Source organism: Emys orbicularis, chromosome 19, assembly GCF_028017835.1.
Source record: "Emys orbicularis isolate rEmyOrb1 chromosome 19, rEmyOrb1.hap1, whole genome shotgun sequence".
NCBI lineage: Eukaryota > Metazoa > Chordata > Testudines > Emydidae > Emys > Emys orbicularis.
Genome location: NC_088701.1, coordinates 4,592,538 through 4,615,614, shown reverse-complemented (window position 1 = coordinate 4,615,614; position 23,077 = coordinate 4,592,538). Strand labels below are relative to the sequence as shown.

The following is a 23,077-nucleotide window of genomic DNA, read 5'->3' as shown; positions in this document are numbered from 1 at the left end:
CTGCTTTTTGTTCGGATGCCTCTTCTGTTGTGAGCTAACCCCCGGGCAGTGGTTAATATGTAATTGCAGAAGCTCCCAGACCCCCAGCACTAACTTGATCTCAGTACAGGGGAGGTGGGGTGGGTTAGCGTCCCTGCCGCTCAGTCGGGAAACAGCAGAGGCTACTTTAAGAGGATGATCTTAGTGAATTTCATGCTGGGGGAAGGTACTAGACCAATGGATTGATGGTCTCTATTTATAGCCAGGGATACAGGACGTCCCTTGGCAATGTGCCTCCACCCCTAATCTAGGAGATAAGGCCCTCTATTGGCAGGATGGGCAATTTCAGCTCTCTGGTCCATTCCACTGCCTACTTGTGCCTGTGGTTTTGTAATGCGGGCGCGTTTTATCTAGGTATTGCACAGAAAAGTCCCCCTCCCTCCGCTCAACATTTCAGGTGGCTAAAGCAGGACGCAGCGCCACTCAGGTGTTTGGCCCACTCGCCCTCTTTGGACGGAGGCAGACAAGCCAAATGTGAGTGATGTTGCAGCCTAGCATCCGGGCTCACTACGCCACTCACGTTTGGCTCGCTCGCCCCTCCGTAGGTGGCGTCAGAGGGGCGGGCAGGCCAAACCTGAGCGACACTGCAAACCCGTGCACCAGGTCGCAGTGCCACAGAGTTTGGGAGCCCCTCAAACTGGGGGCCCAAGGCAAACAGCCCCTTTTGTCCCTCCCCTCTGGGCGACCCAGAATGCAGGAAATGTTCACTCCAACCAGGGCAGGGGGTTTGGGGGGTGTCAAAGTGGGACAGTCCCATGAACCCCAGGGCTGTTGGGAGGTCTGGAACACCTGCCCCCCCATTCCGGAATGACTTTCAGACATTTGGAGGGGAAATGAAACTTTTTAATGACATTCAGCCAAACGACAACCCCATGAACAACCTGCAAGTCCTGCCCGTTCCCTGGCAATGCAGTGAGGCGGAGGGAGCAGAGTCAGGGCTTAGAGAGGCTGGGACAGAGGCAGGGTGGGATAATTGTGCTCTGTACAATCCACAGAGATCGTACTTGCCAAGATAAACCTGTCTGTGCCATAAGGTCTTGTTTACCTTCTACATCAAGGAAGCACCAGGAAGGGGAAGAAAGATGATCTTGTGGTTAAGACACAAAACTAAGGAGTCAGGACTCCTGGGTTCTATTTCCAGCTCCGGGGGGGAGAGTGGGATTGAGTGGGTAGAACTGGCCTGTGGTCTATTCCTAGCTGAGGGAGGGGAGGGTTATCTAATGGTTAGAGAAGGGAACTGAGGGTCAGGACTTCTGGGTTCTACTCCTAGCTTAGAGAGGGGACTGCGATCTATGGGTTAAAGAAGAGGATGAGTAGTCAGGGCTCTGGGTTCTACTCCTTGCTACGGGAGTATGGTTTAATGGCTAGAGAAGAAGGGGGCGGGGCAGGACACCTGGTTCTGTTCCTGTCATGGGCTTACTGTGTGATATTAGCCAAGATGCTCAGAACCAAAATAGCTAAAGCAGTCTTCAATTCTGAATGCCTCCGTTTTTGGGGGTGCCCAGTGTAAGCTATGAAGGCCTGAGTTTTACAGGGGTTCAGCGTCCGCAGAGCCCATTGTCAGCGCGGCCCGGGACACAGCGATCCTACCGGGGAACCTGAGAAACAGCCAACCCTGGGGAAAGGAAGTTGGCCTGGGAAGCCTGGTATCTGGTTATTGGTTTGCTAATAAAGCCAACTTCCAGGAAGAGAGTGCAATTGGCCGTGTGTAATGTGTTTGGAACAGGCTGGGGGTGCCACCTGCTCACAGGTTCCCAGAATCCTCCTCACCAAAGCGATGAACCTCAGATTTGGAGAAATCTCTGAATACGTTTGAGAGTAAAAATTCCTCTATTTCCCATCAATCCTGGGTAAACAGTGAAGAAATCAAAGATTGTGCGGGGTTGACAGGAACTGGCAACGCCAGAGCTGACGTGGATTCAGGAATGGGAGAGTATCTGGGGGTGAGTGGGGGAAGTGCCTTGTACCTTCCTGTGTAGCAACATGTTGGAGTTTCCTTGTAATCTCTGTGGACGTGAGGTGCGGGGCATGCCGGCCTCTTAGGAAACCTCAGGAAAAGAAAACTCAGCAGTTGCCTGGCAAAGAGCAACAAAACAGAGGCTCTTCTGTATGTTAAAAGGGCTGGGCGTCAGGATTCCTGGGTTCTGTTCCAGCTCTGGCAGGGGAGTTGGGTCTAGTGGTTAGAGCTGTGTATATACTGGGACTCAGGACGGCTGGGTTCTAGCCCCAGCACAGGGAGGAAAATGGGGTCTAGTGATTAAAATAGGGAAATGAAGAGTCAGGACTCCTGGGTTCTAACCCTGGCTCTTGATTTGGAGTGGTTCCTCATTTACTTTTCACCTGCGTAGCTCGGAAGACACTTGGCATGTTCAGTGCCCTTTACAAACACGGTCACTGCCCTGGGAGGAAGACAGGGGAGTAAGCAGCCTCCAAAGTTCCTACCAATTGGTATTAAGCCACTAGCCACATGAAGACAGGATCAGGGGAACTCCTGGCTGTCAATTCCCTTCTCAGTCCACTGCAATCCCACAAATAAGGATGCAACACACTTGTATATCGGGCAGGGCCGGCTCCAGGTTTTCTGCCGCCCCAAGCGGGAAAAAGAAAAGCAACAGCAGCACGATCGCGCTGCTCCACTCTTCGGCGGTGGGTCCTTTGTTCAGAGAGGGACCGAGGGACCCGCCGCCGAAGGCCCGTCCGTGCCGCCCCAAGAGCGGCCGGAGTGCCGCCCCTTGGTATTGGCCGCCCCGAGCACCTGCTTCCTTAGCTGGTGCCTGGAGCCGGCCCTGATAGCGGGTGTGGTCCTGTCACTCTCTAGTGGCTGACCCCCAGGACTACTACAATCGCTTGCTCATTACGCATTGCTAAGGTGAGACCAAGTAGCAGGAGATGTTGTGTTTGGCTCACAGGCCCCATGTTGGAATCTTACCAGGTGGAGGGCGCTCCCTACCTTACAGGACTGGATCCAAAGCATGGAGGCTAAATACAGTATGGGGAGAATCTTGCAATATTACTTCCCTAAAGCACTATCAAGACGCACAAGAATGTGTGTTTCCCAGCTGACGCAGCTAAGACAGCGGGTGAGCTGTAAGGCGTCCAGATGCTAGCAAACTGGCATGCAAATAATCCGATCTGCAAATAATGGGGCTGTGACGAACTGGGACGGTTCTTAATGTGGTCTTTGAATGCTGAGTGGGGAGTGTTGGCTGGGAAGGCAGGGGAGTGTGGCTGGGATAGTCTGCATTGGGGGATGGGAGACTGGCCGAGGGAAGATACCTGAGCATGTAACATGAGAACTCAGGAAGGGGTTAGAGGCCAGGTGACACCTTTGCTCAGGAAACTGAACAAAGGCTGTGGGAGGGGTCGCTGGGGGGGGGGGAGTTTCAGAGCTGGCTGGTGGAATGGCTGGGAGGCAGACGGGGCTCTGACCTCCCAAGGGGGCTGTGGTGCCCTGGGACCCCAAGATGGACCTAACTGGGGGGGATCCTGTTGTCTGTGCCTGCAAGACCTGTCTTGGACTGTGTTCCTGTCGTCTAAATAAACCTTCTGCTTTACTGGCTGGCTGAGAGTCATGGTAAATCGCAGGAAGCCGGGGGTGCAGGGCCTTGTGTCCCCCCACACTCCGTGACAGGGGCATGCAATTAAACACAATGATATGGCATGCCAATAAACCAATATGCAAACCCCCCCCCCCAAAAAAAAAACTGGTATGCAAATTAGCAAAGCTAATGGGGTTCTTCAAGCTTTACTCTGAGCGCAGTAATAGCTTCTAGCCCCTGATACTAAGGCACTGCCTGTCACTGAAAATCCCCATAGGTTTCCCTTTCTCATGTTCCCCCTTGTTTGCAAATTGCAACAGGGACCTGTTGCCCAATAAATCCTTCCTCGCTCGAGTATTGAACCCAGTTCTTTATCCAGCCGAGATCACAGTCCACCCATGTGTTTGTTCAATAACATGCACAGGTTGTCTGTGGGTTGGAGGGTCAGGGCCATGTTCATCTGAATCTATCTAATATTAAATTATTCAGTGTGAAAGGTGGAATTCAGCAGCATGCAGTCCCCGGATATTTCACGCAGCAGCTACAAGGTGGCTCGCTAATCCTGCAAATCGCACGTATTGGGCACGCTGCATTTCTTTTACGTTCTTTCTGTAGCAACTTGTGGCAAATAGTATAAAGTGCAGATCTTAAACTGCAGTTCCTGGGGGTCACCTCAGGCTAAACTTACGGTTATGATGTTTATTTCTCTTTTCCAAGTCGCACTGTTTGGCTTTTGTGTTTTCATGTTTCACTTTTCATCATCGCTCCGATCTCACTGAGAGCTTTGTTTTCATGTGTTGAAGAGCAGTGATTTAGTGTGCACTTGAGTGCAGGCTTTGTGAAATAGGGCCCAGAAATAGTTTTTGGGAAATGCCTGGACTCCTCCTCTTACCTAATCCCCTGACTTCCAACTACATTTTTCAGGAGTTCCTTTCCTGACCTTTCAGAAGTATGCGCTGAAGTGAACCAAATACTTTATTTCATAAATTGAAATACACCCCTTGAAATCTGCTTGCTGTTCTGGTCACCCCATCTCAAAAAAGGTGTATTAGAAATGGAATAGGTATAGAGAAGGGCAACAAAAATGATTAAGGGATTAAGCTTCCATATGAGAAGAGATTAAAAAGTCTGGGGCTCTTCACCTTGGAAAAGAGCTGACTAAGGAGGGATATGACAGAGGTGTATAGAATCAGGACTGGTTCGGAGAAAGTGACTAAGGAAGTGTTATTTACCCCGTCACATAACACAAGAACCAGGGGTCACCCGATGAAATTAATAGGCAGCAGGTTTTAAACAACCAGAAGGAAGTACTTCACACATCAGGCAGTTAATCTGTGGAACTCATTGCCAGGGGATGTTGTGAAGGCCAAAACTATAATGGAGTTCGAAAAAAGAACTAGATAAGTTCATGGAGGATAGATCCATTAATGGCTATCAGCCAAGATGGTCAGGGATGCAACACCATGCTCTGGGGGTCTTTAAGCCTCTGTCTGCCAGACACTGGGACTGGACGACAGGGGATGGATCACTTGATAATTGCCCTGTTTTATTCATTCCCTTTGAAACACCTGGCGTTGGCCACTGTCGGAAGACAGGATACTGGGCTAGGACCATTGGTCTGACTCAGTATGGCCGTTCTTATGTTCTTATATTAATAATCCTCTTTCCACTGCTGGGAAGTCATCATTAGGACAGAAAGGGCAAGATTAACCCTTTCATTGCATGGCCACTCATCCCCCACCAGTCCTAGAATAGTCAGAGAATTACAGTATAGTACAGCCTGGCAGAGTGGTCACGGTCCAGCCTTTCTCTGTCTTCCTTATTCAGATTGTAAACAGTCTCTCATCATGAATCCGTGCAGCACCTGGCACAACGGGGCCATGATCTCAGCTGGGGCAGGGGCTGTCCCTCACTAAGTTACTGTGCAGTGCCTGGCACAACAGGGCACTGATCTCAGCTGGGGCCTCTAGGCACTGCTGTGATACAAATAATAACAAATATTCATTAATGAGAACACAAAATCTACTTGCCCATTGATAATGGGACAACTAATGACATTTTACCCGCCTGTTAAAATAAATTTGCAAGGCTGGTGTGTGGATTATGGATTATATATTGTATACTCACCCCCAAATCGAGACCGGATACCTTTCTGGAAGGTATATCCTTTAGTGGATCATCAGTTTTTGGGCTCAATACAGGGGGAACTGAGTGAAATACAATAGCCTGTGCGTTGCAGGAGGTCAGACTCCATGATCAGATGGTCTCTTGAAAATCTGTGCGTTTTGGACCAGATATTGCCTCGGCTAGTGTAAATCGGTGTCGTTCCACTGACGGGAGTGGCGGTAAACGGCTTGACATCAGCTGAGGACCTGTTCCATTCAATACTCAATACTCATTCAATACAGTAACTCCACTGAGGCCAACCTGTGATCTGACCCTGAGTGTATAAAGTAACCCTTTGGGGCAGGGACTGCATCTTGCTGTGTGTAGGTACAGCGCCTAGGACAGTGGGCCCCCGATCTCAGCTAGAGTTACCCTAATACCAGGCCACAAACACAACTTGCTCCCTGTCACCCTGATGGAAAAATTAAAATCTTGCCTGTAAAACAAAGGGCGAGGCTGATTATTACAGTAGATTCAAGTCTTGGGCCTTGGGCTCACACATGGATTTGGGGCCAGCGCCTAGGCTGGTGCAAACCAGCATTGCTCTAACGAAGTCGATGGAAGTAGGGCCGTTTATGCCAGCTGAGGATGTGGCCGTCGGGTTTTAAATGGAGCTAATGGTGGCAGCATCTGCCCAGCTCTGTATTTATTATTCATATAGCATTAGCACCTCGAGGGCCCAGCATGCTAGGTGCTGGTCATACATAGCAAGGGGCAGTGGCTCTGTCCCAGAGATTCATCATCCAGAGGCAATGCTAGAGGTCACACCGCAGGTCAGGGGCAGAGCCTGGAAGAGAATTCAGATCTCCTGGGTCCCAGGCGACTGCCTTAGCCATGACACCACGTTGCTTTTACTTTCACCGCTCCCATTCTATTGAGCCTTCCTTGGTCCCGCTAACCATATGGCATTGTCACCGCTAAGACTTGTGACACCCGTTGTTAGGTAAGCCCAGTCGGCTGTTTATCCATAAGTAAATATGTTGCAATTGGATGTCTTTGGATATTGTCCAGACTCAAGCCCTGTCCAAATACCACTGCCAGGAAAAGAAACCTGTTACTGGAAGGCAGCTGATAACCTGCCCTCCCCCATTAACCCTTCCCTGGTTTGCTTTTACCCAGAGGAAGGAAAAAACAGACTCTGAGATGAGTGATCTCAGTGGGGCTAGGCGGGTTCATACCAGCGGAGGATCTGGCCCAGAGATCTGAAGGTCTCGTTCATCAAGGAGGTTAACCTCTAAAATGCCAGGTACTGGATTACAGGGTTATTGCAGGTGAAGAGCGATAGGTTAACTGGTGCCTGTGCAAATTGCTGTTTCGAACTTCAAAGCCACCGAAGGGATTTTGATACCCATCTGCCATTAAAATGTGTCTGAATCTCCGACATGGCTTTGAAGATGCCAACCATGATGTATTGTTTAGGGGCACAGGAACTGCCACACCGGATCAGATCATAGGTTCATGGCCAAGCATGGCCATTACCAGACATTTCAGAGCCAGGTGCAAGAAACTCTATGGACAATTATAGCCTGCCCAGGGGGGACATTACCTCTTAACACCCATTGCCTTATGTCCTGAAGCAGGACTATCATGTGGCAATGGGTTCCGCAGGCTAATTCCACATTATTATTTCCTTTGGTCAGTTTTATGTTACCTGGCAGTAGCACCGAAAGGCCTTCTTTGTGCTAGGTGCTGTGCAAACATACAGAGCAGGTGTAGATGATGGGTGGTCGAACATGCTGGTCCCACCATTGCTACCAGCAGCGTAGATTCCCTCATAGAGTGTAGCGGAGTCCTGGCCTAAGAGACAGTTTCTGCCCCAAAGGTTTTACAACCCAAGTGAGTGGGATAGACAGAGAGATCCACCCTTCTGGGGCTCCCTTCACGACTGGGACCGCTTTCCCTACTGAAACATCCTAGAACTTGCCCAAGGTAAAACAGAGTCAAAAGGCAGATCCAGGAACAAAACCCAGGAGTCCTGATTCTCAGCCTGCCTCCTCGTTGTAACCCAGTAGATCCCACTCCCCTCCCAGAGCTAGGAATAAAGCCCAAGCGTCCTGACTCCCAGCCCCCCCGCTTTAACCCACTTGATCCTATTCCTCATTCACAGCTGGGAGCAGAACCTGGGAGTCCTGACTTCCAGCCCCCCCTCTCCATGCTAGGCCTGAACTGTGGTATTGATCAGAGCCCCTCCATTCTGATCTGTGGCCAGCACCTTGGTGTGGAGTAAACACAACCACAGCCTCAGGTCCCTAATTCCAACTCCCCCCTTGGAAAGACAAATAAACCCTTGTGTCAAGGGAGTGAAGAAAATATCGTTTGTTCTGAACTTTTCAGGTTTCCTGGGCTCCTCCCCCCACTGACTAACCCGCCCAGCTGTGTGCACGAGGGCTCAGCTTACAGGCAACTCGGAGGATAAATAGCCCCGGAGGAGCTCCTTCTCCTGACCCTCCTGTCCTCACCATGGGGGGCTCTGCTCTCTGCCTGGTGGCCGTGTTTGCTTTCTACTTCCCGGCTGTTTCTCACAGCCAACTGTAAGTACCCCGCGCTTCTGCCACGGTGATGGGGATATTACCTGGGTTCGTTACATGGCTGCCAATGGAAACCAAGCTCAATTTTCCTCTCTTCTCTGCTACTGTCTGTGGAGTGGGAACAGGCTGCAGAAATTCTCCTCCTCACCTGGTCCAACCCTCTTCTCCCTCACTCAGTTCCGAGGCTAATTTGGGGGTTTGGAGGATGGAATTTTTTTTAAAGAATAAACTGGATTTTGAGCCTCACTTGGTCTAAATGAACCAGGTGTAGACAGGGAATAACTCCATTGAAAACAATGGGGTTGCACCCCCCTGAAATGCACTGAAATCAGTGGGGTTGTCTTTCCTTTGGCTTCAGTGGGCTTTGGATCAGGCCCTAAAAGAGACCAGAATCAGGTTCTACAGGGCCACATCTTGGACTCCTTGCTCAGTTTCTATGTCCGCAAGACACCCAGTGGGGCAAAATTCTATTTTCAGTGTATACTGGTGCAAACCTGGAGTAACTCCACTGACTTCAATGGGTAGTTAGTTAAACTGCAATAATTCCATTAGCTAAGGGGATTGCTGATGGTACATGAGGCAGACCAGAACCCAGTTCACTTCCAAGGGGCTGGTGGGCGTCCGAAGCACAGTGGTCCACAGCTTGGGCACTGCACTGGAAGTCAGGACTCCTGGGTTCTATTTCCAGCTGTTGGAGGGAATGTGCCTGGGGGGCCAGAGAACTCCTTGGTTCTACCTGACGCTCTCACAAGGGGGATATCCAGGAGACGCCTGGGTTCTAGGGGGGGAATGATGTCTAGTGGTTAGAGCCGGGTGGTGTGACTAGGAGTCAAAACTGCTGGGCTCTATTCCCAGCTGAATCACTGACTGGCTGTGTGACCTTAAGGAAGTCCCTCCCCTTTTCTGTGCCGGCCTCTCCCTCATCTGTGAAAGGGGGATCGTGACACTTACCTACCTCTGTAAAGTACTGTGAGATCTATGTCTGGCGAGTGCTTTGAGCAGGGCCGCCCAGAGGATTCAGGGGGCCTAGGGCAAAGCAATTTCAGGGGCCCCTTCCATAAAAAAAAAGTTGCAATACTATAGAATACTATATTCTCATGGGGGCCCTTCTGGGGCCGAGGGCCTGGGGCAAATTGCCCCACTTTCCGCCCCCCCCCCCCCCCGGCGGCCCTGGCTTTGAGTGTGACCCTGGGGCTAAGCTTCTATTGTCCCTCTGACTGATTGGCTGCCTGGCATGGTTACCGCCTCCCGGCCTGTTCATGTCTGTGCTGGGGTGGCCAGGTGTACGGCCAAGAGACAAATTAATAGCCCATGTTCTTGGCTGTAAAGCTGGGAAGGGAAGGGGGTGGCAGTGATAAAAGGGAGGAGGCAGGAACAGGTAGTTTGGTTTGATTTGGTGCTGTCCCCTATGGCCAGGCCAAACGATGGACGTGACACTGAGCGGGTGACAGAGGGAAACTCCGAGGGATGCCCCCCTTCAGAACTGGGGGGAGGGGGCTGCTTAAAGGTTCATCCCACCTCAGGGGCCTGCTGAGCCAGTGAGAAGCCAGAAGCTGCATGAGAGATGCATTGATCTGTCAGGATGACCCAACTCACCTACGGAGCGTGGGTCGGGTCCCCACCCTCCCCATGGTGCTGGAGCAGCTGCCGTCCGGGCGCCAGACTTCGGGGTGATAGACAGACGTCTGGATGTGGGGCTGGGTTTTGCAGCTTGACCCCACTGGGAATGCACCACGGTGGGCTGCAGGCCAGATGCGCAGACCTCGGTGCAGCTTTCCCCAAAGGGTTCCAGAGATTTATGTTTCTGAGCCTGGGCCAACTTTCAGGAAAGGAGGAGGGAGGGTTCCCCAGGAGGGAGAGAGGAGATTTGGTAGCCACCGTGCAGCGCTCACTCCAGGTCTCAACCCTAACCTGCATCTCTAGGATTTCTAGGAGGAACATCAGTAAAATGGTCCATTTTGACAGCGCTCTGGTGGACGGCTGGTACCAAGCACACGCCCTGCTTAGATGCTCCTGGTATTGCCTGCGGAGCAGATGAGCAGTAAACACGGCCCATGCTCGATGACTCCCCAGCGCAGCATGCTCCTCTCTAGGCAGGGTCAGGCCGTGCAAAGGGCAGCGCATTCCAGAGGGCTCCGTAACAGGGTCACACACGCTGGCTGCAGACCGTACGATCGGAGTTGATGGAATGCAGGACACAGTATCGTCCTCTCCAAGGGGAACTGGCGTCAGCACTAGCTCAGATGGGAGAGCTCCGTCTACTGAGCCCCCCACCCTGCTCCCTGCAGCACAGTGCCCCCTAGCACTGCACTGGGGTATTGGGGTCAGCACTGACTGCCAGGCGAGAGCGCCCCCTGCTGAGCGCCCCCACAGTGACAGATTAAAGAATTTTGGGGCCCTGTGTGCACTATGGAAATGGTGGGGGAGTGTGTGACTGGGGTGTTGGGTCCTATCCCTAGGGAGTGGGAGGACCTAGGAGGGTATAGGAGAGTGAGCTCACCCCACAGTTACCCCATATGGTGGTTCTTGTCCCATGGGGCTGGCCTGGCTCCTTGCTCCGGCCCACTGGCTGTCACCATAGCGCACCGGCAGGGGTGGGGCCTCTGTTCCCATCCTGGTCCTGGCGCCATCGGCTCTCCTGCCCCAAGCTGGACTTTGATGGGCCAAAACAAATAATCTGGCAGGATTTGTTCACCCCCGCCCCGGGTGGACAGGCACCCCTGGAGATGGGGGCCCAGTGCAAGAGCACTGAGTACATGTGGGTTAAACTGGGCCTGCCCCCCCCCCCCCCAGCACAGCACTAGCATCAAACTGGGGCATGAAGATCTGCACAGAGTTGGAAGACAGCGCCCCCTACTGAGCCAGCCACCACCTAGCTGGTTGCAATGCAGCACCCCCAGCACCATGCCAGGGCATTGGGGTCAGCACTGACTTAAAGGGAAGAGCATCAGGCCAGGGGACACATCCACTCACAGCAATTTTCAGTAGGGACAGGAGTGCATTAGGCCCTGAACTTTTCGCCCACGTGTGTGTGTGTGTGTGTGTGTATGTATGATCTTTATCTGGTATGAAAAACTCAGGTCCAATCGTCTGTCACCCTTCTTACCGGAGTGACACACAGAGAACTTGGCTGACATTTAGCAAAACTTTTTATTTCCCTCCAGGCCTACTTCCTTGTGAATTCACAACACTGTGGGTGATGTAATCAGTCAAGCGTTTTCCCGGGAAGACGGCAACCCTGCTTTAATTCCATTGTCTAAGGGGGGATTTTCCAGACAGCCTAGGTGATTTAGGGGCAAAGTCAACTGGACTTGGAAGGGCTTGTCTCCATGAAGAGTTAGTTCACAGCAAACTGAAGTGGAAATCTACCCCCCACTGCACACTAACTGTCTGTGAGGACACTGTTAATGTGTACTAACAGTTCCTTAGTGCACTTTGTCTTTGTGCACCTTGGGCCCCAGCTGCCAGGGCCCTGCTGCAATTTTTAGGAACCAGCTCAATCAGAGCTAGCACCTGTGTGCCCTGGTCTACATTTAACATTTAGGTCAACCTAGCTACATTGCCCAGGGGTTTAAGCAGCGCTGTAGTTAAGTCAACCTAACTGCCGGTGTAGATGCGGCTAGGTTGATGGAGGAATGAATGGTGCATTATCTACACCGACAGAAAAAGCCCGTAGTGTAGACAAGCCCTATGTCTATCCAAATTGGGAGTCACGCCTCCCAGCGGCTGTGTAGACATACCCCTAGGGGCAGGAACTTTCTCTTACTCTGTGTTTGTACCGTGCCTCAGTCGCTGTTGGGATTTCAAGATGCTGCTGTAAAGCAAATAATAAATTGCAAACTGCAGTAACAAGCTTAGTATAAAACATCCTTGGGGATGTGGGAATCGCAGCCAGTGGGGTTTTAAATACTGAATGAATTAATCACATCGACCTTTTTGCCATTCACAGCTACTCCCTGATCACGCCCAACGTCCTGCGGGTGGAGAGTGAAGAGAAGGTCGTGGTGGAAGCCCATGGTCTCAATGCCCCAATTGTGGTTACAGTCATCGTGCAGGACTTCCCGCTTAAGAAAAACATCTTATACCAGGTCCAAACCGACCTCAACCCTGCGAATGGGATGATGGGCACAGCCGTAATAAAGGTGGGTAAAACTCCCCATCAGCTGTTTCATGGCATGCAGGAGGCTCTGGGGGGGGAGGGAGAAGAGGGAGGGCATGGCAGGGTCAGGGGAGGGGGCGGGAAGGGGTGGGGTGGAGGCAGGGGATGAGCAGTGAGCCCCCACACCGGCACATTGGAAATTTGGCACCTGTAGCTCCAGCCCCAGAGTCGGTGCCTATACAAGAAGCCGCATATTAACTTCTGAAGAGCCTCATGTGGCTCCGCAGGTTGTCCACCCCTGCCCTCGGTGCTCCAAATTAGGAGGTAGAAGAAAATGTTGAGAGGAAGGATGATCTAGTGGTTAGGGTGCTAGCCTGGGACTCAGAGGACCTGGGTTTGATTTCCATAAGAACATAAGAACGGCCGTACCGGGTCAGACCAAAGGTCCATCTAGCCCAGTATCCTGTCTGCCGACAGTGGCCAATGCCAGGTGCCCCAGAGGGAGTGGACCTAACAGGCAATGATCAAGTGATCTCTCTCCTGCCATCCATCTCCATCCTCTGACAGACAGAGGCTAGGGACACCATTCCTTACCCATCCTGGCTAATAGCCATTAATGGACTTAACCACCATGAATTTATCCAGTTCTCTTTTAAACGCTGTTATAGTCCTAGCCTTCACAACCTCCTCAGGTAAGGAGTTCCACAAGTTGACTGTGTGCTGCGTGAAGAAGAACTTCTTTGTATTTGTTTTAAACCTGCTGCCTATTAGTTTCATTTGGTGACCCCTAGTTCTTGTATTATGGGAATAAGTAAATAACTTTTCCTTATCCACTTTCTCCACATCACTCATGATTTTATATACCTCTATCATATCCCCCCTTAGTCTCCTCTTTTCCAAGCTGAAGAGTCCTAGCCTCTTTAATCTCTCCTCATATGGGACCCTTTCCAAACCCCTAATCATTTTAGTTGCCCTTTTCTGAACCTTTTCTAGTGCCAGTATATCTTTTTTTAGATGAGGAGACCACATCTGTACGCAGTATTCGAGATGTGGGCGTACCATCGATTTATATAAGGGCAATAATATATTCTCAGTCTTATTCTCTATCCCCTTTTTAATGATCCCTAACATCCTGTTTGCTTTTTTGACCGCCTCTGCACACTGCACGGACATCTTCAGAGAACTATCCACGATGACTCCAAGATCTTTTTCCTGACTTGTTGTAGCTAAATTTGCCCCCATCATATTGTATGTATAGTTGGGGTTATTTTTCCCAATGTGCATTACTTTACATTTATCCACATTAAATTTCATTTGCCATTTTGTTGCCCAATCACTTAGTTTTGTGAGATCTTTTTGAAGTTCATCACTGTCTGCTTTGGTCTTAACTATCTTGAGCAGTTTAGTATCATCTGCAAACTTTGCCACCTCACTGTTTACCCCTTTCTCCAGATCATTTATAAATAAGTTGAATAGGATTGGTCCGAGGACTGACCCTTGGGGAACACCACTAGTTACCCTTCTTCATTCTGAGAATTTACCATTAATTCCTACCCTTTGTTCCCGGTCTTTTAACCAGTTCTCAATCCATGAAAGGACCTTCCCTTTTATCCCTTGACAACTTAATTTACCTAAGAGCCTTTGGTGAGGGACCTTGTCAAAGGCTTTCTGGAAATCTAAGTACACTATGTCCACTGGATCCCCCTTGTCCACAAGTTTGTTGACCCCTTCAAAGAACTCTAATAGATTAGTAAGATACGATTTCCCTTTACAGAAACCATGTTGACTATTGCTCAACAGTTTATGTTTTTCTCCGTGTCTGACAATTTTATTCTTAACTATTGTTTTGACTAAAACAATAGTCCAGCTGTGTCACAGACTCTCTCTGAGTCCTTGGGTAGGTCACTTAGTTGCTCTGTGTCTCAGTTTTCCCATCTGTGAAATATAGATAATAGCACTTCTTTATTTTGTGGGGGGGAGGGAAAGGGGCATGCTGTGAGGGTAAATGCATTAAAGTTGAGGCACTTGGGTAATGATATACTGACATGTTAATAGGGGCCATATAATAACTTAAATAGATAAACTGAATCACAGTGAGATCTAACATAGATTATCAGGATTGGAAGGGACCTCAGGAGGTCATCTAGTCCAACCCCTTGCTCAAATCAGGATCAATCCCCAGACAGATTTTTGCCCCAGATCCCTAAATCGCCACCTCAAGAATTGAGCTCACAACCCTGGGTTTAGCAGGCCAATGCTCAAACCACTGAGCTATCCCTCCCAGATATTAGTTCTGTTGCCTAATGCATGACTGGGAGATACTCAGGTATTGCGGTGGTGGGGTCGGTACAAGAACCCGTACTGAACAAAACATGCAAATGACATGATTTCGTTCATTTTTTGGCATTTTCCATTGCAAATAATAAAAAAAGAGACGACAATGAAATGGTTAAAGTCACAAGAGTTTTGGTGAATACTTTGGTCTTAATTCCTGTTAACACGTCAAAGCCAATTATTGGTGTCTCAGCTGACTTGAGAGCTTCTTCGTTCAATGCACCGAGGTTCTGTGGTCAGGTACATAACCATATGCACTATGGCTCGTGTTTGCACTGCCTGGGAAACTTGCTCAGAGTTTGCCAAGTCCTGTCCCTAGTCTGCGCTGGGCACAGCAGCATTTCTGGGTGGGGTTCCCTGGTGGAGCAGGATTCTCGTTGTGAGTTGATCCAAAGTCCTGGCCGGGAATGGAGAGTTGGGGGGACAGAGGGAAGTTCTCCAAGATGTTACAGTTTTAAGGGAGCACAGTAGGAATAGTCGGGAGCACATCAGTGCAGTAGAACTGACTTCAGCAGGGCACCCATGGGATGCCCTTTGGTTAACAAACATTCCATATAACAGGAGGTGACCGGACAATGGGTACTGGGCTGTCCAAATGGTCTGGCCTGACTCACTGGTGGTGACCTATGCTGACTCTGTGCCATCCTGGGAATCCCCCTCCACCTGGGGTATTCCCCAATGAGGAGACCCACCATCTTCTCGCAGCTGTGTAAGCTGCTGGAGGAACTGCATGTAGAGCGGGTTAGTAAAAGGCCAGGGTTTCTTATAGATTCTTTACATGTATAACTTAAGGATCATTAAAACTTTTCCGTAGAACATCCCTTGTGGTGGTGAGTAAAAGCAGGAAGAACTCATCCATGCTCTTCTTCTCATGCAGGTTCCCACCAAAGATATAAAGAAAGATTCCAAACAAAACCAGTATGTTGTGGTCAAGGCTACGTTTCCTCAGCACACCCTGGAGAAAGTGGTTCTGGTCCATTTCCACAGTGGATACATCTTTATCCAGACAGATAAAACCATCTATACACCCGGGTCTACAGGTACTGCCTTCCCCTGGTCTCTTCTAATGGGAAGGGGTGGGAGCTGTTGATGTCATGCCATATCTACAGCAGCTGCGGGTCCATCCTGTGCATATTGCTTTGCTTGTTGTCTGGCTGAAGATGGAGGACAGTTGGAGCAGAGACTCTGCCACCACCAATTTGCAATATTTCACCCTTCACCATTGTCCTAGCTGGAATGTCCCATTGAGTGTTAGATACCGAAAGACTGGGTGGGCCATGGGATTGCGAATGGGTGATGGAACTTTTCAAATCACAGTGACTGGTTCTGCTCCATCTTGTACCGAGATACATGTCCCCATCTGACGACCGTCCCAAAGCCTGTGTGAAATAGGGGCTGCTAATCCCAGCCCATTCAGAGCAGGACAGGTTCCTGCAATGACAAAGCCTGCCCACCTGGTACGTAGCGACAGGGGAGAAATGCAAGACAACGCCCTAAAGAAAAAAGCCATGGAGATCTCCGACTGTAGAAAGAGGCTATCGTGAAACAACCCCTGATGGGGCTGATGGCTCAGATCCTCCGTGGAGTTAGGCACCGAACTCCCGTTGTTTTCAATCAGACTTAGACACCTAAGTAGATTTGAGGATCTGGGCCAAGGTGTCTATCAGTTAATGACGTCCCTCTCTTCTCCCTTTATTTTCTCAGTCCTCTACCGGATCTTCACCGTGGGTCACAAACTGGAACCGGTGTCTAAGACAGTGATTGTGGAGTTTGAGGTGAGGTCGCTGTTCTGAGTGAGCCTGTGGGGGGATAGGTGGGTTTAGCCACTTGTCTGGGTAACGCACAGCAATTTATTGTGACTGAGGAGGCTGCATAGAACCCCTGCGTGTAGCAACAACATGTTACGGCCGGGAGAAAAGCAAATGATTGTCTGAGGTCTCTCCTTGCAAACCTCTGGCATCCAAATTCTCCTCCAGTCATGAGGGAGGTTACAAAGTTTGCAGGGGCAGCAGCCAGGCAGCTCTCGGGGGAGGTCCCGCGGTTCTGCAATGGTGTTAACGCTTGAGGAAAGTTGCATGGAGGTCTTTGGGAAGAGCCAGGCAGGTGCTTGTCTGGGGAGGCTGAAGACAAGGAGCCCCTGCAAGGAGCCCTTTGAAGGACGTGTAAAGTGGTGGCAGGAACAGGGCTTATAGCTCCAGGCGTTAGTCCTCTTAAGGCCCTTTCCACTGGGCTTTTTGGTCCATAAAATAAAGTAAATCAGCTGCAATCCCCTGGGCAATAATCCCCTGGGGTTTCCTCACCTCAGCCAGCTGGGAGTGGAGAGAACACATCTGTCCCTTCAGTTCCTCTTTGACTCGGTTTCCCCTTTCTTTGACACTCTGCCCTGAGCAGCAGCATAACCAGCTGGGGCCTTGCGATGGGGAGCAGCTGTGGCTGGCAGAGCGACGCAGCCCTTGGGGCAGCTCCAAGGTTTGCAGATAGCTCAGGGTTAAGCCTGGCGTCTGCAAGATTCTGCCGTGGAGGCTCTTAAGTCTTCCGAGCTTCTTCCTTGAGTTCTTTGGTGGCCTCGCTGAGCCAGGTCAGGAGAGATTTGTCGGTTTTTCCAGTGTGTCTGGCTAGTTAAGAAATTCCAACAAATCAGTGGAGTCCAGATTGTTACATGCTATTGTTGGAAGTATGGAGAACCCTCCACTGGCCCAGGAATGTAAACATGGCAGATGATGTTGTTAAGAGCAATTAACAGCATTTTTCTCCCTAAACTCTCAACTTGTTTCCTTTCCAGACCCCTGAGTCCATTATTGTCAAGCAGATTCCCATCTCCGCCCCCTTGAAATCAGGCATCTTCTCCCTGAGCCACCCCTTGCCGGAGATTATCAGGTAGATTGCCCTGATGTTACTATGCCTGGACAGAGCAGAGCTTTGCAGGAGTTGGGCAGGGAAGCAAAAGAGATGATGTGGAGCTAGTTACTGTGTGTGGCCCATCAGCTAGATCATCTCCTACAGGCATTTCCAAGTGACGTGGAGAAAACAAACTCTCCTGCCACATACCCAGTCTTGGCATAATTTGATTGGTATTTGTTATAGTTTCGATGGATAATCATATGGCCAAATACACAAGGTATAAAGGATAAAGCCTTAAATCAAACTGTAGTAAGTTCTCAAGCCGCATTTTTCTTGCTTTGCCTATCGGTAAATTTTGATATTAGCGATGGAAATGTGTTTTTGTCGGTATGCGTGTGCTACAGTGAAATCAATGACACGTATCGATAAAAAACTAATCTTTCCAAGTCTACGCAGACACCAGAATGAAGCTGCACTGACTTCCTTGCCATTACTCCTGATTTATTCCAGAGTATGTGAAGGCAGGATTAGGCCCTGTTGGCCTGTTTTTCAAAAGTGCTGAGCACCCTACCTCCCATTCTGTGGGATTTATGAATGCTCAACTACTCTGAAAATTACGTCAGTGAGCTGGTGAGCGAGGGCCCTGATTTTGGTATGGATTGGAGTTTCCTTAAGTTTGAGGGTGTTTGGATTGAGGGTTTTGGACCACGCAGACTGTAGAAACAAGTGCCGGCCACAAAGTTTAGATCCAAACTTCCCAAACCTTGCTGGCCAAAGGTTGACGTTTTGTTCCAAGTTCCTACCTCTAGTATTGGTTCATGAAAACATCTAGGTGCAGCAAAAAATGACTTGACTGAGGTTCCCTGTGGTTCCCTCAAGACGGCTTGAGTTCCATGTATGGCTCAGATTTAGCTTCAGGAGCTGATAAAATTACTGGAGAAACAAGTGAGGCAGGTGGGCCTTGCAAAATGTGTGTGTTAAGTGCATTCAGTGTTCCTTCTTATTTCCTTCCTCCAGTCTGGGAACCTGGAAGATCACGGCCAAGTATGAAGACTCCCCTCAGCAGACCTTCAGTGCGCAATTTGACGTTAAGGAGTACGGTAAGAATCCAGCACCCACCGGGCCCAGGCTCAGGGAGCGGGTCTGTCTCTACTCTCCTGATACCATCTTGGAGCAGTCTCTCCATTCGGCTTGGCTTTGCTGGCAACCCACCCTCTCCTACAGGCTCAATGTTCTCTTCTCCCCCTCTCATTTCTCCAGTGTTGCCGAGTTTCGAAGTCATATTGGAACCGTCTGAGAAGTTTTTATACATTGATAGCAATGAAGACTTCAGGGTTTCTATCACTGCGAGGTGAGTCTGTGAGCAGGTGGAAGGGATCAGCTGAGTGGGGTAGCAACCACAGGTTTTAGTGCAGAAAGAAACCTAAATCTTGCATCACTTTGGGAATGTTCTCCATTAATTATTTTTTTTTAATGAAGAGCATCCTTTTTCCATGGAAAAAATTTTTTTTTTTCATCCAGAAACCAATGTCCAAAAATGGAAAAAAAAAAAAAAATGTCTGAAAACCTTGTGATTCAGAAATGCTGGTGCGGTGCCTCATGGGAGTTGCCATTCGGGTGTTTCATTCTTCCATTCTTCTCCAGGGGCTGGGCTTGCTAGCTGGACTTAAACTCCCATAATGCACCATAGCCATGAAGGTCCCCTTCTCCTTAACATGGTGGATCATGGGAGATATAGACTGAAGGAGCTGGGCCTATAGAGGAGAATGGTGACATGAGGCCATAATATTCAGCAGTAGGTTTTCTTGTGGCTTTTCTTATCCATCCTTATCTCCTCCAGATACCTATATGGGAAAAAACTTGATGGCAATGCCTTTGTGCTCTTTGGGGTGAAGGTGGATGATGAGAAGAGGAGTATCCCGCAGTCTCTCAAGAGAATCTCGGTAATTCCTGTTCTCGGCTGGGGGGGGGGGAGGGATTCACACCTCCTGGGGAACTGTGTGGATGAGGTCATGAAACTCCCTCTCCCTCTCTAGATAGAAGATGGAGACGGGGAAGCAACGCTGACCAGAGCGATGCTGCAGGCTCGGTTCGCCAACCTGCACGAACTGGTTGGCCACTCGCTCTACGTCTCTGTCACCGTTTTGACAGAATCTGGTGAGCATCAGCAATAAGTGCACAGCCAAGTGCTTTATTCCCGGGGTGTTCCAGACCGGTGCCGAGTGCAGTTCAAGGTGTTGATTTAGATGCATAAAGCCCTATCTGCTTAGGGTTCTGCAGATCTTAAAGGCTGCAGGCCAGATTCTTACCTCATTCGCTCTGGGGTAAACCTGGTGTGACGGGTTGCTCCCCCCTCCAGGGTGCCACCTGATGTATTGGGGTATCACTGAGCCTGCCTGTTCCACCAGCCTGGGCTCCCTTACACTGTCCTGCTGAGCCAGGCCCTCTCAAGCCTCCTCCAGCACAGACACAGGTAGGGACACGCCAAGCTGCAGAAAGACAGACATTGAAATCAGCACTGCACGGGAAGGCTTCAGCTAAGGAATTTCCCAGCACTCAAGTGCACACCCCCTCTGGAGTGTAAACCCAGAATTGTACTGTCTTGCACTGCACAGAGAACTGTACAGTGTAAGCTCCTGAAATCCGCCCCCTCCCTCAATGTGGAGGACGATATGCACAGCTTTTTGCTCCCCAGTTATGAATTCCACAAACTGGATTTAGAGAAAACAAAACCAAGTTTATTAACTACAACAGATAGATTTTAAGTGATTATAAGGCATAGCAAACAGATCAAGGCAGATTACCCAGAAAAAAAACAAAAATGCAACATAAGCTCAGATACTAAAGAAACTGGTTACAAGCAGTTATTTCTCACCCTAAAGGTTGTTTAGGCAGATTGCAGAGTTTCTTGAAGGCAAGCTGCTCTTGCTAGCAGCTTCAAACTCCAGGTATTTCTTTCACAGGCCAGACACACTCTAGCCTGAGTTCAGTCCTGTCTTCCCCAGATCAGTCTTAGGTGTTTACAGCAGTCACCTTGGGCGGGGATTCAGTGAAGAACCGACCCTGATTATCTCACTTCCCTGCCTTAAATAGGTTCACATATGGCGGGAATCCTTTGTCTTCCAGTATCAGAGGGGTAGCCGTGTTAGTCTGGATCGGTAAAAAGCAACAAAGTCCTGTGGCACCTGATAGACTGACAGATGTATTCACCCACAAAAGCTTATGCTCCAATACATCTGCCTATAAGGTGCCACAGGAGACTTTGTTGCTTGTCTTCCAGTGTGATTCCCATCCCTGGCCAGTGGAAAAGTACTAATTTTATTATGGAGTCTAGTATCAGGTGACTTAATCACATGACCCTGCAGCCATAACTCAAAGTCCATTTGCAGCATCCCTGGGAGATGGGAGATTACCCTCTTCAAAGTCCTATTATTCTCCCTAATAGTCTATTGACTTGTATCCAGCTAGCCAGCCAGACTGATTACATTTTGTCTAGTGGGCGTTCTCCAGGTGCAAACACTTTTGTAGTACAGATGTATAGTCAATATTTCTAACTTAAGATACAAAAATGATACATGCATACAAATGGGATAATCATATTCAGTAAATCATAACCTTTCTCATCTTGCATAAAACACATCTTAGTTATGCTGTAATCATATAATAACAATATTTCTGTGAAGAATATGGGGTGTAGTGTCACACCTGGAGTAATTCCAGATTTACACCAGTGAAAGTAGCTTGAAACTGTTGCACCTTTGCTTTCTGTGCATTGCACCTTTCCATTTCTAAGAGCTCCGGGTCAGCTCTTAGGGATGGTCTAGGCATACTTACTCCCGCCCAGGGCCGGCTCCAGGGTTTTGGCCGCCCCAAGCAGCCAAAACAAAACAAAACAAAACAAAAGCCGCGATCGTGATTGCGATCGGCAGCAGCAATTCGGCGGGAGGTCCTTCGCTCCCAGGCGGAGTGAGGGACCGTCCGCCGAATTGCCGCCGAATACCTGGATGTGCCGCCCCTCTCCGGAGCGGCCGCCCCAAGCACCTGCTTGACAAGCTGATGCCTGGATCCGGCCCTGCTCCTGCCTCAGTGTGCGGGATGGACTAGATGACTTCTTGAGGTCCCTTCCAGCTCTACATAGCTATGATTTCTAAACTTTCCCTGCAGAGGGAGCAGCCATTCTGTTCCGAACAGCTGTAGCTTGTTACAGATGAAACTAGTTGCTGAAAGCCTGTGCCATTGCACGGGTCTGGCAACTGGACCAAGTAATCCAAACAACCAATGACATTACTGCATGCAGATTAGTAGTGGAGTAAAGGTGGTGATTGGTTGGTTGAGTTGTGTCTGATATCACAATGGTCTAGAACTCTTGGCATGGCACATGCCTTACTGGAGTTGTACACCAGCCTGATAAAGGCAGAATGGCTGGGGACTTAAAAATTGGCCTGTAACAGACTTCAAATCCCAGTGACGATTGAACCTGGTGATATTGTAACTAAAAAGAGCCCTTCACTTGCTTATATAGCATCACTTCACACACACACAACAGACATTCTAGGGTTCAGAGTGGTACATGGACAGAGTGATAGTCCTGGAATCTTATTATATAGATACACAAACACACACACACTGTGCTCTCTCTCCCTCCCAGAGACTTTGTTTTTGTTCTTTCTTGTGGCATCTTTAAAAGCTAAAATAAGTCGTTTTAGCATGAAAGGGACTGATTCTGTTTTCACTGTTACAGTGCCACTGACTACAGGGGAGTTATCCCTGATTTATACTGGTGCGAGAACAGAATCAGGCTGAATGGCCTGCAGTAATGCCAACCCCAAACATGCAAAAATCACAAGTCATTCCCCCGCTGCCAAAATCACGAGATCATATTAAAAAAATCATGTTTTTTTTTAAAATAGTGAACTTTGCGTGTTTTTCTTTCCCTCCTGACTGTGGAGGTGTTAGATCACACTTGGGACATGTTTTGAAGCTTTTCTCTGCAACCAGGAGGGTTAGAAACTTATTTCTTCTTTTAAACGACAGCTGAGATTCTCGCCATATGGTGATTCTAGCAGCTGTGGCTTGAAGACAAGGAATTAAAACAGGAGACTCATGATCAAATCACAAGAATCAGCAGCACTGAATCAACATCTGACCATGGCCTATTCCTTGTGTTTTACTCTGGACCTTAAGGACAAAATCTGTATTGCCTCGCTCAGTTTTAATTGACCCATGGCTTCTCTCTGCAGGCAGCGACATGGTGGAAGCGGAGAGAACCGGAATTAACATTGTGACATCTCCCTATCAGATCCACTTCACAAAAACACCCAAGTACTTCAAGCCGGGGATGCCCTTTGAACTCATGGTAATATCTCTTCTTCTGGATCATGCCCACTGTTGCCTGTGGTGTATAAAGAGGAGAGAACTATGGGTACTAGGGTGATGAGGGTGGTATAAGAACGTAGGAATAGAACAGAAACAAAGGGCCACATTCCGATCTCAGTTACACCAACCTAATTCCAGTGCGACTCCACTAAATG

General features: G+C 49.3%; 1 protein-coding gene across 1 annotated transcript in view; it reads left to right on the top strand.

Annotated features, from left to right (window-relative positions):
- Nucleotides 1–8,204: 8,204 nt before the first annotated feature.
- LOC135891510 (complement C3-like) overlaps nt 8,205–23,077 on the top strand; it is a 54,132-nt gene continuing 39,259 nt past the window's right edge. Inside the window, exons 1-10 of the mRNA XM_065419054.1 lie at nt 8,205–8,275; nt 12,222–12,414; nt 15,583–15,745; nt 16,410–16,480; nt 17,488–17,582; nt 18,564–18,646; nt 18,807–18,897; nt 19,387–19,489; nt 19,583–19,703; nt 22,787–22,902. Coding sequence (XP_065275126.1) covers nt 8,205–8,275; nt 12,222–12,414; nt 15,583–15,745; nt 16,410–16,480; nt 17,488–17,582; nt 18,564–18,646; nt 18,807–18,897; nt 19,387–19,489; nt 19,583–19,703; nt 22,787–22,902 — 1,107 coding nt within the window. The remainder of the gene's footprint in view (nt 8,276–12,221; nt 12,415–15,582; nt 15,746–16,409; nt 16,481–17,487; nt 17,583–18,563; nt 18,647–18,806; nt 18,898–19,386; nt 19,490–19,582; nt 19,704–22,786; nt 22,903–23,077) is intronic.